Below are 13,377 nucleotides of genomic sequence, written 5' to 3' on the forward strand. Positions count from 1 at the left end.
GAGGCTAGTGGAAAGGAAGTGGGGATAAAACCCAGCACAAGTTCATGAAGAAATACGCCAATTTTCAGTAAGCTAACATTGTTCCCAAAGATGGCTGGCAACTTTTGACGCTACAAATGATTTTCTCCCCATCTTAAGATCACAAAGTTGTTTTGTTTTGGTTTTTATTTTTGTTTCACCTACTTCATCAGGGAAATAAAAAAAGGCAAATAGAAGTCACATCTAAACAAGCTGTGGCAACAAGGAGACCTCAGAAGCAAAGGCTCATGCAGCCACGGTGCCTGGAGCTTGTCAGCTCTTCCACAGCAGATGCAGCAGGCAGATGCCCTCAGGAGTGCTCGACCCACGTTTTCCTTTCCAAATCCAGAATCGGCATGAACCCTTCCAAATCTGTGTGCATCTCATAGCTGTATCGCTGCTTTTCCACCTCCTTTCCAACTGTCAAATAGAGAACTAGCCACTGGACTTTGTGTATATTTGTTTTTAGGACCATCTGCCACACAAACTTTAGGGCAAGGGAAGAGTCAAGAACCTAGCCTAAGCACTTAGGACTGACAACTCCAGGAGACTGCATTATTGCTTTTCATTAGGAAACAACTCTGCATTCAAACCTAGGCCAGCTGCCAGCCCTTTGGGGCTCTGCCCAGCCTGGCATTTGCACAGCGCCTAGTAGAACGGCCAGGTACAGGTCATTAATAAGTTACAAAGTTGACCTTGCACCCAGAGTCTCTTTACTAGTAATGGCAGCTATTTATCTGGACACTCCTTCATTTTTACTCCTGGAAATTTATTCTACCCTCCCATTCCCACCCCATGTCAGCCTTGCACTTTAGATACACACTCTAAATATTGAGACTGCCATCAAGGTCACCAGTGACCGAGGAGGTTATTTTTAATTAGCTACATCAGCCTACCAAGAAAATTCCCACTGGAAATCAAGTACAGCCATCCTCTCTTTAAAAAAAATAAGATGAGCCAAACCACTTATTGAAGAACTTAAAGAGGGCACCATTAGGCTCTCAAAAAAACTCAAAAAACAAAAAAACCCACAAAACAAAAACCACAAAAAAAAAAGCCTAAAGCACCCCACCTGCACCTACTCACAGGAATTTGGCAGTGGAAAAAATTTAAGTCCAGGACATCAGGCTTGGATGGAGAAGGGAAAAATTCACAAACTCTTGCACCAGACTTTTTTGTTCTAGGATAAATCCCTTAAGAAGTGAATTGTTTATGGAAACAGAGACAATCCGAGGCAGAGAGAAAAGGGCCCTGCAGCTACTAAACAAGGATGGGGAAATTGAGCAGGAAAAGACAGATCAGCACCAGCGCAGTTGCTAGAGAACATGCAGGAGAGTAGGTATTTGTCATCCCTCTGTTTGACAACGGCAATGGAAAGAAGTACATGCCATGCTAGTAGGATCACTTGTATCTCAGGAGTTTGTGTCTTGCAGTTTTGTGACTGAAGGATCAGTGTTTCTAGCTCCATTTTAAAGCTGTGAAGACACTTTCATTTGTACTGACTGGACAAGAGGACAGTAACCAAGAGAAGGCTCTTTCCTGTCACTTCTGGATGCCAGTGAGAGCGTGAAATTCTTAGGCATGCCTTTGGGCATATACACATCCCACTTGTTTAAGTCTGAAGTGCCAAGAAGTTAATATTAATATTGCAGCAATGAGGAGAGAGAAAAGACATCCTCTACCAGCTTCCAGAGAACAGGACAGTATGTCATTCTCAACAGAGACAGGTCTTAACCCAAGCTTATGGTGCTGGCAGCCAGAAAACTTGGACACAAATGCCTCAATCTGAAATCATGAAAGGGGTGCAGAGGTATTTTTAAAGAAATGTAGAGGTACCTATGTCAAGGGATTTCCCCCCAAAACAACTAAGGCTGGTACTGCCAGAAGAACAGTAAGAAAATGGGATTTTGGACTCAAAACTCTGTACATATCCTCTGCCATGCATTTCTGCAGGAGCAGAGCCCATGGAGTGAGTTCTCATCATGGAGCCTTACCCACCACTGTAAAATCCTGTGGAAAACACATCCAAGGACACTAGCTAGACGCTGCAGCTCAGTCACCCAGAGACTTTCCTGTGTCCTTGGCCTGAGGAGCTCCAAGAGAGTCTGACAGCTGAAATAGTCTTTTACTTCAGCTTCACCTCAGTACTTGCTGCTCGTAGCCCTTTCTCAGTCCCACTACCCTTCTCCTTTACAGTGTAACCACTGCTCCAAGCTCTTATCTAAGCAGACTTGACAGCAAGAGGGGAAGCAAGAACAAAAGCAAGACAGCCAAAAATAAAAGCCAGGCCATTTTCTAACTCCCTTGCCTAGCATCGAAGTCGGCAGCCCTCATTGCCTTGTTCTTTAATCAAGGTTTGTTCAAGAAAATTACTCTTCCCAAAGCATGACTCAGGCTGCAGAGCAGGCTTCTGGCACCAAGTTACAGTTACAGGGGAAAATAAAATTCTTCTAGCAAGAAGAAAAAAATCTGAAGGTGCAATTGCTTTATTGCAAGGAAAAAGTGTCTGTTGCCCTCTAAAGAATTGTTTCTCAAGCTGTAAGGAAGAGAAACAAACCTCATATTATTCCCTCAAATTTCATAGGTCTGCAAGCTCATGTTTTTACTTTGGGGTGTGCCCAGTTAGAAAATAGTCTGGCAAGCAGAGAAATACCAACAGTTGTGCAATTCCTCCTCTGTTAAACGCAAAGCAAATCATCAACTTCCAACAGGTATGAACAACCTGTCAAACATCACAAGCACTGAAAGCAAGCACCTTCAAGGATTCTCTACAGGAGTGGCCATGTTTGCCTGAATGCATGCTTTTAAATCAAAGCAAAGAAACCCACCCAGCCTCAAACACCTCAGGTCATGGAGAGAAACAATTCTTTGCCAAGGATCCTTTTTCTCTGCTGGGCTGCTCTGCATTGCCTAGTTGTACAGGGAATACAAAGATGCAAGCATTAACAAGTAGTGTGCTGGGTGCCACACAACCCCTCCCTTGCCCCTGTCCCTCCACCACAGGGAATGTGTCCAAGTTTTCTGGCTGCCAGCACCATAAACTTGGGTTAAGACCTGTCTCTCTTGAGAATGACATACTGTCCTGTTCTCTGGAAGCTGGTAGAAGATGTCTTTCCTCTCCCCACTGCTGCAATATTAACAAAGTTTTCAGACATAACGGTTCATCTACAGTTTCTGTACTGATAGAACTACATGGTTTCACTGAACAGTTTAAAAAAGATTGTTAGGCCAAGACAATCCAACAGCAGGCACAGGTATAGTATTCAAACTCATGGGTGGCTGTGGGAAAGCAAGCTGTAGGAATTGTGCTGGCATAAGCTCATTCCCTTGCATATACCTCTGACTTCTGCCTACATAGTGAGGTTGTGGTGTACTTAGAAAAAGAGTCTGGAGGTGGAGAAGGATTGTTAAAAATAAAAGAACTGCCCACATCCCCCTGTTATTCAGACTGCCTCACCATCCCAACTTTCAAAAGAATAAAGACTTGCAAATGCAGGTAAACTGTGTCTGGGAAATTAAAAAAAAAGGGGCAGGGGAGGGCAGGTGGGAAGAAAAGGATGAGAATGTAGAAAGGGCTTACCATTGCGTTCCTCAGGTCTAAGGCTCTTCTTTGCAACTTCTGCCAATGCCCCAATGCCAAGACCAACAGCTAGTCCTTTAAAATAAGAAGAAAAAGATCCAGGTCAGAATTAAAAAACCTTGTGAGCCACATACACAGCCATTTTTGTAATTAACCTTAAGCCACATGGTCAAATGCACAGCAGCAAAACAGCTTGATTAGAACATCCTGGCTTTTGCAATGGAGTCATCTTCCAAGTTTGACACTGAACTGTTTTCTCCTGTACTTCAGCTCAGCATGCCAGCCAGGTCTCAGAGGCTAGACCAGTCCGGGATGTCTGGCTCAATAAAGCACATCAACAAGCGCTACTCAGAGCTCTGCGCTCTGGCTGAGGTCCTGCCATAGACTCAAATCCTGGGGTTTAGAAGAGGGGAGGAAGAAAGCTCACAAACATGGTTCTCGAAGTACAATTCTCAGTAAAGAACAGAATCCTCCTCACCCCCCACTGTGCCACCACAGTAGGGGGAAGCAAAACTGCATTTACATGAAGCCACTGCCAGTAGAGTTTAGTGCTCTGCGAGCCTACTGTCTAAGCAATCAGGTATATTTATGCTCATTAGCTGTCTTTGACTTCTACATGCTCATTGACTATGATGAACAGAAGCACATTTTTGCTGAGGCCCACCTAATCCAAGCAGTGTTGTAACCTGCAACTCCAAGGAGCTGTGCTGGGAAGTAACCTCGCAACAGTAAGACCACGAGACCAAAAACCAGCACCCCACGTGCACTACCACCCTTGCAAGCAGTGAATTCTAGGGCGTTGTCTCACAGCCACAGATTAAGCTACAACTACAAAAGAAGTGTAATCTGCCTCCCCTAACCTGACCGAAGACACCGAAGATTAAATGAGACACAGATCTAATCATGTAGTAATCCATACTACCCAGGGTCTCATTGCCTTCTCAATTTTAAAATATTTTTCTGGATTATAAATGACATGGGCAACCAGAACAGCTGGTGCTCCCTCACAGCTCCTCAGCAATGGTGCATCCCCCCCATGCCTTACTCCCACACCACTAGGAGTACTGAGCGTGCATGTTTTCCAGGCACCCCAAGCCCACCGTGAGGCATTACTGGACAGCTTCCCAGGTAAAACAACCAGGGGACACAGCCAGTACAATGAAGGAAGCATAGCTGACCAGCCCATGGCATTTTGCGCATGTGCACGGAAGGAAACGCATGCACATGTTTTGTAGTCTCAAGTGAGGAAGCCTGGGCACAAACAAGTTAAACCCCATCTTGCATTGAGCTTTTCCTCTCTCCCACCAGGTAATGACAACCCCACCTCTGCCAGTAAAATTTCAAACTTGCACAGTACGTCTGCTTCAGAAACAGCTCTATCTGCAGTCTTGCAGACTACGTGCACTGGGCCAAAGAATCCAGCATAAGGTGAAGCACAGGAGGCATCAGTGACATTACAAGGCCTTCACAAGGACTGTTTCTGGGGCTGCTTCCATGCCATTTAACTGGCAGGCAACCTTTCATTCTCCATTGCATGTGAATGTTTAAGAGCATATGGCATAATACAGAAATCTACATTCAGAAAAAATGTAACTTTTAGAGGATACCATGATTTTAACATTATAATACTTAGATTAAAAAGACCTGATAATTTTTTTTGGGGGGGGGGGGCGGGGGAGTGGGTGGTGTTTGGTTTTGGGTTTTGTTTTGTTTTTTTTTTAAGTTTTCCATATTTTCTGCAAGTTTTCCTATAATTTAAGCCTAAGGAAGTCTGCTGTTACTAGCTAACTTGTGCAGACCCTTCAATAGGGCCAAGCCATGCATGACCACTGAGCAAGGCTTTTGCACCACAAATCCAGTGATGATGTTAGCTGAACAAAGTGAGAAAAATATCCCTAGACTCCACAGGAATGAAGCAAAGAGACCTTCCAAACACAGCATAAACACTATCTATTAAAACACTGACAGTCATCTCCAATTAGATCCCACATGCAAGACAGTAACTTGGAGCAGGAAGTACCAAGAGTCAGAGAGGAAGCCAATGAAGATAGATATCTCATCAACAAAATGTGATTTTCTAGACTGAATACAACTCATGGTCTGTTGGCCTTGATCCCACTTTCACCACCTCCAAAGCAATGCTGCCTGTCAGAAATCAGCTTGGTCATTATCAGAGCTAGACTGAACTGGGCTGGTAGTAATGGGTTCCGAATTAAATACGTTGCATCTCCTTCCAAGGGCTCTATGTTCACTATTGAGATTTACTGCCTGCACCTAAAATAAAACATATCTGACTTTTCCAATCGCTCTTCATAATTAAGACACAAACCACTTCAAAGGCAAACAAAAGACTGGGAACCAGATTCTACTCTGTCTTCCAGCATAAAGCTGGAGAAGTTCTAGCATGCTCCAAAGCAGCTTGTGGTTTACATCAGGGTAGGCAAGATCAGACTCCAAACAAGTGTGTGTCACACCTCCCCTCTCATGGACGTACACAGTTGAGCATCTGAACTAAACCATATTGTAGACTACACTAGAAAAGGAGCTTCTCTTACAATAGGTACTCTTAGAATTTGCTCACTGCTCCGCTCTGTCCAATTTGCTAGAAAATGAACTCCAATCATCAGTCAACAACTGTTTCAAATAAACTAAAGCCAGGCATAAACAAGTTTACTGCTGAGGTTTAAAGATCTGCAGTTTAAACAAAGGCTTCAAGCATCTTCAAACTATAATCACAGTGCACAGCAGGATATTTAGCTCAGGGCATTACATGAAAACGCAACATTCCTACTTCAAGTCTTCAATAACTACCTGGAAACATCTCAGGGCATACGCAGCCCTGCTCTAAATGTGGTAGCACGAGGGTAGATAATACTCTTGGGACCATGCAGAGTCAAGTGCATCTTGGGTGTTTGCTGCTTCTTAGCAGTCAAGCCTGCAAAAAATGAAGTCAGCTGTACATGTAACCTTCTATCACTAGGAAACAGGTAATAATTCAAAGTTGTATTTCTCATCGAAGCAATGCCAAAACTCGGACTTTTCCATGAACATCCAGGGCTTAGAAAAAGCTGCCACTTTTCAGAAGTCTCAGTTGCTCACTTTATTCCTTTGTTCTTACCAAGTTATTATCAGAAGAACTATGAAATTAGGGAATTAAGTAGTGGCCTAAATTTCTCATGGCTGTAACTCCATCCACTAACATCAGTACTAGCAGTCAGTCTGACCCTGAACTTCAGGAACATTTTACCTTCTCCTTTACCAACTTGAATTTCATTCACTGTGGCATTTGGAGCACACACAGCTCACACAACAAAAAACAGCGTGGAAAACTTCACCCTTCCTCATCTTACAAACCAGACTAACACTCTAGGGTTCAGAAAGCAAGTACTAGACAGAGGGTTCAGAGCCACAACACTCATTTCCTGAAACGCCACCAGATTTGTTTTCCAGGCCTCTTTTATACACCCACCCACCTGAAAGGCTGTGGTCGAGGCACGTATTATTTGAACACAAATAATGCTGTGTACTGGGTCTGGCTGAGATAGGAGTTAATTTTCTTCATAGCGGCCTGTGTCATGCTGTGTGTTGGATTTGTGACTAGAAGTGTTGATAACATACTGATGTTTTAGCTGTTGCTGGACAATGTTTGCACAGCGTCAAGGCTTTTTCTTTTTCCTACTCTGCCCGTGCAATGAGTAGGCTGGGTGTAGGCAAGAGGCTGGGAGGGGACACAGCTGATCCAAATCAAAGGGATATCCATACCATATATCATGCTCAGCAGTAAAAGCTTGGAGAAAGAAGGATGAAGGGGGGGGACCTTTGGGGTTAATGGTGTTTGCCTTCCCAAAGTAACTGCTACAGATGCTGAGGCCCTGCTTCCCAGGAAGCAGCTGGACATCTGCCTACCAATAGGGAGTAGTGAATTAATTCCTCTTACTGCTCTGCTTGCCCACGGAGCTTTGCTTCACCTATTAAACTGTCTTTATCTCAAGTCCCAAGTTTTCTCACTTCTGCTCTTCCTATTCCATCCTGCTGTGGGAGGAAATGAGTGAGCAGCTGCATGGGGCTTAGCTGCCAGCCAAGGTGAACCCACCACTCGCTGCCAGCCTTTCACCTGCTACCAGAAACAAGTCATCCCTCCAAAGAACCCACACAGCTGTAGAGAAGCACTCTCCTCCTCCAGGCCACTAATCTACTGTCCTTGCACAAGTCAATCCTGAATCCTTCATTTTCCTTGTCTGAAGGTGAGTATTTCCTCCAAGATTAATCATTTTGGGACAATTTTTAGCATAACTGAACAGCCACAGTTCAGCACCTTGGAAAATAACATACCCGAGCACCTCTAGAAAGTCACACTCCTGCATTTTGCGCTTTATGCGGACAGATTATTTCAGGCCTGGAAAATGCCACTTGGTTTTTGTACCAGCAGAGTGCCTCTTCAGACATTTTCCAGGCACCTCCAGTACCCGTTACACTTCAAACCAAGCCCATCAAGAGATGATCTGGAATCAGTTTTGTTCAGGAAGAATCCTCTTGCTCAGCAACTGACACAACAAAACAAACAGGAGACTGAATGGGCTGTTATCACTCCACTCAGCCTGCCAAGCGCAGGGGTGGGTGAGACTCTCCCCTGGAGCAGCCTGTGCCCTGGTTTTGGTCACGTCAAACACTGCTAGCACCCCACAGAACATGTTGCAAGCTGCAGACAGTTGTGCATCAATTTCCACTAGCTTTCTAAGCATTAAATGCTCACCAGAAGCAAGCCATGCTTGTCACTTGCATGACAACCTGAATCCTGTAGTTGTCAGGCCTGTATATACTTTAATAACATACCTCAAGAGGCTAGCTTTGTTTTTTGTTGTTTTTTTTTTTGCAAAATTGCTACAATCACATTAGATCTAGACTTCACTACAAGCTTCCCGAATTTTCTTTATTGCAAAAGGATCTTATTATATCATTAAAATAATAAACTTACAAACCAGGAATATGATTAAGGGAGACAGAAACTGCTTAGAAAAGTCAAATGATGCAAGGAAGGGAGAATGAAAATAAAGAAAAGATCAAGAACTGTGTGGGTGGAACTGATGACCCATCAGGCTACAAAACAAGCATGAACAACAAACTGCAGAAAAATCTGTTTTACCAATTCCAACCCCGGGAAGAAAAAATAAACAAATAAAAATCAAGGATGATATTTAGTACTATAAATACAGCTACCAGCAGTCACTCCAGCTGCTGCAAGAAGCATACAAAAAACATATAAAGGACAAAGAAGTTCAGTGGAGGATCTTGTGCTGATTACAGAGAAACATTAGCTCAGTATTACACGCAAGCATTGGAGAACATGATCTTCAATTTTTCCAGCAAAATATTCTTTGCTCCCAGAAGAGGTGAGAAGCCAGGCAAACTCTGCAGTCCAAGTATTTCTGCCTCCTGTTGCTAATTTGTCTATCACCCACCAGAGTGTCCTGACACCCCAGCTGAGAGATCAACATTACCTATAACATCAAGGGGACAACAAAAAACATGCACAGGCGGAGGAATGATTCAAATGTGAATGGGATCACACCAATAGCATGGGAATTCAGCTATCTGAACCCCTGGAATAGTTACATGAACTCTGCTTTTGACCTACTCATCCTTCCATCTTCTCCAAGTCTAAAATGATGTTCTTCTAATATGGAAATAAAGAAAAAAGTGGGGTTTATCCCACAAAGAAAAGTCAGAGCCAAATGCTAGTTTGGTGTGGAGGTGCTAGGGGAAGAATCCACCTCAAACATTATATTTCCCACAATGATTTCCTGGGATCTTCAAATGAAGATGGCACCCCAAAGCACACAAGAAACAAATCATGCAGAAAGAACTTACTTGCTCTAAGCTACACTCCATCACAGATATGGTGCAGCCTCCTGCCCTTAATTATTTTCAACGCAATGCAAAGAGGCAGCTGCTAGAGCAGGAAATAATCACACACACCCCCCCACTATCCCCTATTTAATTCTGATCATTTGAGTGTCCTAGGAAGCAAGGACAGAGCTGGGTCACTACTATTCCACAGGTTAACAGTGACATCCCCTGCAAAGCAGCTCTTCCCAGCTGTTAACCATCATCCCTCCGCAGCAGCAGGTGCTCCTGAAAACCAATAACATAATTGGAGACTCTTATTAAATCATCCTACACCTTGTTTCTGACTTCCATTGAAAAGGCAAGACAAGGGAAAACGCATGAGAGAAAACACACACTGTGCAGGCACAGGGAACTTCCAACTCACCTACCACTGAGCTTTGAAACACTTAGTTTACTTCAAACTTATCTTGCCTTCTCTAAAAGAAAAAAATAAATACATTAAGTTGGGTTGGATCTTAGGAAAGCACAAATCAATTCTCATCTCGGTTGGAAACTGCCTCCTATGCCCTCATGAGACTCCCTTAATCAGCCTCACTCTTCAGCTTGCAGGTATTTTTAGAACTAGTACACGTTACATCTTGCATCATTCCTGAGAATAATACCCAGAAAGGACTGACAGTGAGGACAGTAAGTAGCTAGGAGAGGCATGCAAGTACTACCTTCCCCTGCTCACAGTCTAAGAGGAAAACAGTCAACCATAAGCCAAAGCTCACCAACAACTTCAGAGGAATCAAAAATGGGTAAAAGCGAACAGTACGCCACAGCTCTTGCCATCAGCTAATGTTTCATGGTTTAAGCATTTTAAATGCTTCATAAAGATGCAATTTGAAAAGAACATTTCTCATCAGGTAAGAGCCAGTCAGGAAAAGCCACACTAGAATTAGCTGATGGGGTTTCACAGTTGCAGTGGCTCTCTCAAGGCCATATGCAGGTCAGAAAAAACACTCTAAACTTGGAGCAAATAGCAAGCAGAAGCTGCTTGCCACTATAAATGGAGCTCCTCTTTCCATGCAGTTCTGGAGGCTGTTTAAAAGCTTCTATCAGTCTGGATCAAGATCTGACCATTAAGAAGTGCTCCTTACAGGCAGTCCTTCCCATGCAGGGCTGCCCACACTACTTCAGACTTACCACACCCTCAGAAACCTTCTTCAAGTATTACCCAGCCTACCAAAATATTACCAAGGGATTTCTTAAACTGGAAAAACCCTACCTATAGGCCATATCTGTTGTTTGTTAGCCAATGTACTGACAGTACTATTTCTCCTTGCTGTTCCAAGGAAAAATTCAGAGGGAAAGATAAGCAATGAATGCTAACAAGAGACTGCAGAGCCCTGAGAATCTGAACACCATTTGTACAACACAATGTCCCCCCAAAAGCAGTCTGAAAGCAAGAGCTCTGTCTTGCCAGCAATTTCAATCACATAAAACAGACAACTGGAGAAGAAGGGCAAGACCAAAAAATAGATGACACACAGAGATACGACTGGGGATGCTGCTTATAAACAATCATTTCTTTCTTACTCTCCCTTTGTGGTTTTGGTTTGGTGGGGTTGTTTTGGTTTGGTTTTTGGTTTGTTTTTTTTTTTTAACCTGAGGTTAGGAAGACAGGTAGTTAGTTATATTTCCCCTTGAAGCATGAGTCAGCCTTTCCTCACGCAACAGCCTTGGGTGCCAAGAGCTGGAGCATACAGCAACAGCACTGGAACTCAAAGTTCACAGTAAATTTGGTCATCTGCCACTTCACATCCACCAGCTGTCAGCAGGCAGCCACAGATAAATTCAGAAGATGACAGCTAAAAGTGCTGTGACACGTTCCATAAAAATCAAGGCTGGATTAGAATGGAGACTTGTATGCTATTACAGCTTAAAAACAAAGAGGTCAAGTGAGTTTTAAAGTGATGCCTTGTTACTCCAAAAAGCAGATCATGAATCCTGCTTCCCTTTACAGAGTACTAAGCACCCTGAGAAGCCAGAGCACCTGCAATGAACTACAGGGTTTAAAGAGACCTGACCAGGATTAAAACATTACGTTATCACAAAACTCACTTGCTCTTCATTCCTGCACTGCATAGAATCAGTCCCTGCCCCCAACTCCTCCTAGTGTGTATATTACTCTGACAAGAGATACACAGAGGAAGAATAACTGGTTTTTTATATAATAGTTGATCTGAATTACATCTGACAGGCTATTTTTCTTTCTTCTGGGATCTGTAACACAAGGATGTCTACTTTGCACATGTGCTTCTCTATCAAATTTTGTGGAAGAGAATCACAAGAGCCACAAGGGCCTAACATGCTACTTGGGAGAGACTGTTCACAACCAAGACAGGCTACTATCATCTCAAAACACTATGGTCATAAAAAAAACCCAAACCAAAACACAGAGAGACTACTCATCTAATGATTAGCTAAGTAAGACTAGCTGTGATCACCTTTTCCACCTGCAATACTGTGATAGTTCACCTTTTCTCAGGAACATGTTAAGTCCTTTGATGGCTTTGGATATGAGACATAAGATAAGCACCATCTGTTAATATTACTGAAGCTATTTAGCTGCTTTTTAACACAGGCAGTCCCATTTTGCAAATAAAATTTGCATAGGTTTCAGCTACCTTGATATTACAAGCTCAGACTTTACATCCTTCCTGGGAGAAAATGGTTTATAAGCAATGGCTAAGTAAATCAAACCTTGACTATTACCATCTCCCTACCCTCAAAAATCAATACCAAAAGGATATGTTTTATATTTAACCACTGTTCAGAGAATTAGCAAGGATAGGTTGGGAAAAAGTTATTTAAAATAACAGCTCTTCCAGCTGTCTACACTTGACAGTAACAGCATACTGTAAGGACTAGAAGGAGGGTTTCTTCAATAAAGTGAAATCACATATGCAGGACCAAGGTATTCGTACAGACTGGAGAACAACCTGCTCCTCACTGTCTCCCTCTCATTAAAACAGCACAGCCTAGAATGTGTTACCATAAAGATGTGCAGTTCTACTCTGCAATCCCAAATCATCTGCCCTACACTCTTAAGAGTGACTTTTTTTTTCCCCATTTCAGAACAGGTATATGAAAACTAAGCTCCAGGAATGTATCAGCCTGCCATCTTAAGACAAACGAAAACCCATGCCAACTCTGTAGTTCTTGTTTACAGGTAGCTTGCTGAATGCATTTGAAAGGTCTGTTTAGGTGGGGAGCTTTTATCTTTGCCATAATAGCACAGCAACAGTTAGATATGATAAAAGAGTGACAGAAGACAGGATTCAAAGTATAACTTCATTCTGACTAAAGGCCAGGATCCATAATTGTAATGAAAAAGCCCAAATAAAGCTCTGAGCTAACCAGCTGTTTGTGGGAAAGCACCTGCCTATTAGCAAGCTTAACTAGAAATTAGAACCAACTAATGCTTCAGCAGGAGCACTGTCATAGCCAGCCATTAATCAGTACGTGCAAGCATTGCGACTTTGCAAATGTGGGTGTGCAAACTGACCTCCAAAGTTGGCGAGCCGTCCGATCCTTGTGACAGGAACCTTCCTCTCCCGGGCCCGCTCACTGAGCTGCGGCGGAAAGAGGGGGAAAGGAAAACAAAACAAAAAGAAATCCACAAATGAACTGGTCATATGGTCAGATACCTGCAAATTCAGAGTGCAACTTTGAAAGGACTTGAACAACCCTGTGCTAGAGAAAGCTTTTCTTGAACACTGAGCCTTATATATGTTGAGAGATTTCCAAGTGAACACCCTGCAGAACAGACACACCATGAACTGAAACATACACTAAGGAGTGGACAAGAGGGTGGGAAAGATAGAAGAGCTGACAACCATGTTTAGAAACTCCATTTTTACTTTCACCTCAGCAGCCCTTATATT

General features: G+C 43.1%; 1 protein-coding gene across 3 annotated transcripts in view; it reads right to left on the bottom strand.

The window, feature by feature from the left end:
- Positions 1-13,377, bottom strand: part of COQ8A (coenzyme Q8A) — a 48,468-nt gene that overhangs the window by 17,852 nt on the left and 17,239 nt on the right. For all 3 annotated transcript variants that reach the window (XM_052806793.1, XM_052806794.1, XM_052806792.1), the window contains exons 4-5: positions 12,999-13,065; positions 3,599-3,673 (exon numbers count right to left, since the gene is read on the bottom strand). In XM_052806793.1, coding sequence (XP_052662753.1) covers positions 3,599-3,673; positions 12,999-13,065 — 142 coding nt within the window. The remainder of the gene's footprint in view (positions 1-3,598; positions 3,674-12,998; positions 13,066-13,377) is intronic.

The sequence above is a fragment of the Harpia harpyja genome, chromosome 13 (genome assembly GCF_026419915.1).
Source record: "Harpia harpyja isolate bHarHar1 chromosome 13, bHarHar1 primary haplotype, whole genome shotgun sequence".
Classification (NCBI taxonomy): Eukaryota; Metazoa; Chordata; class Aves; order Accipitriformes; family Accipitridae; genus Harpia; species Harpia harpyja.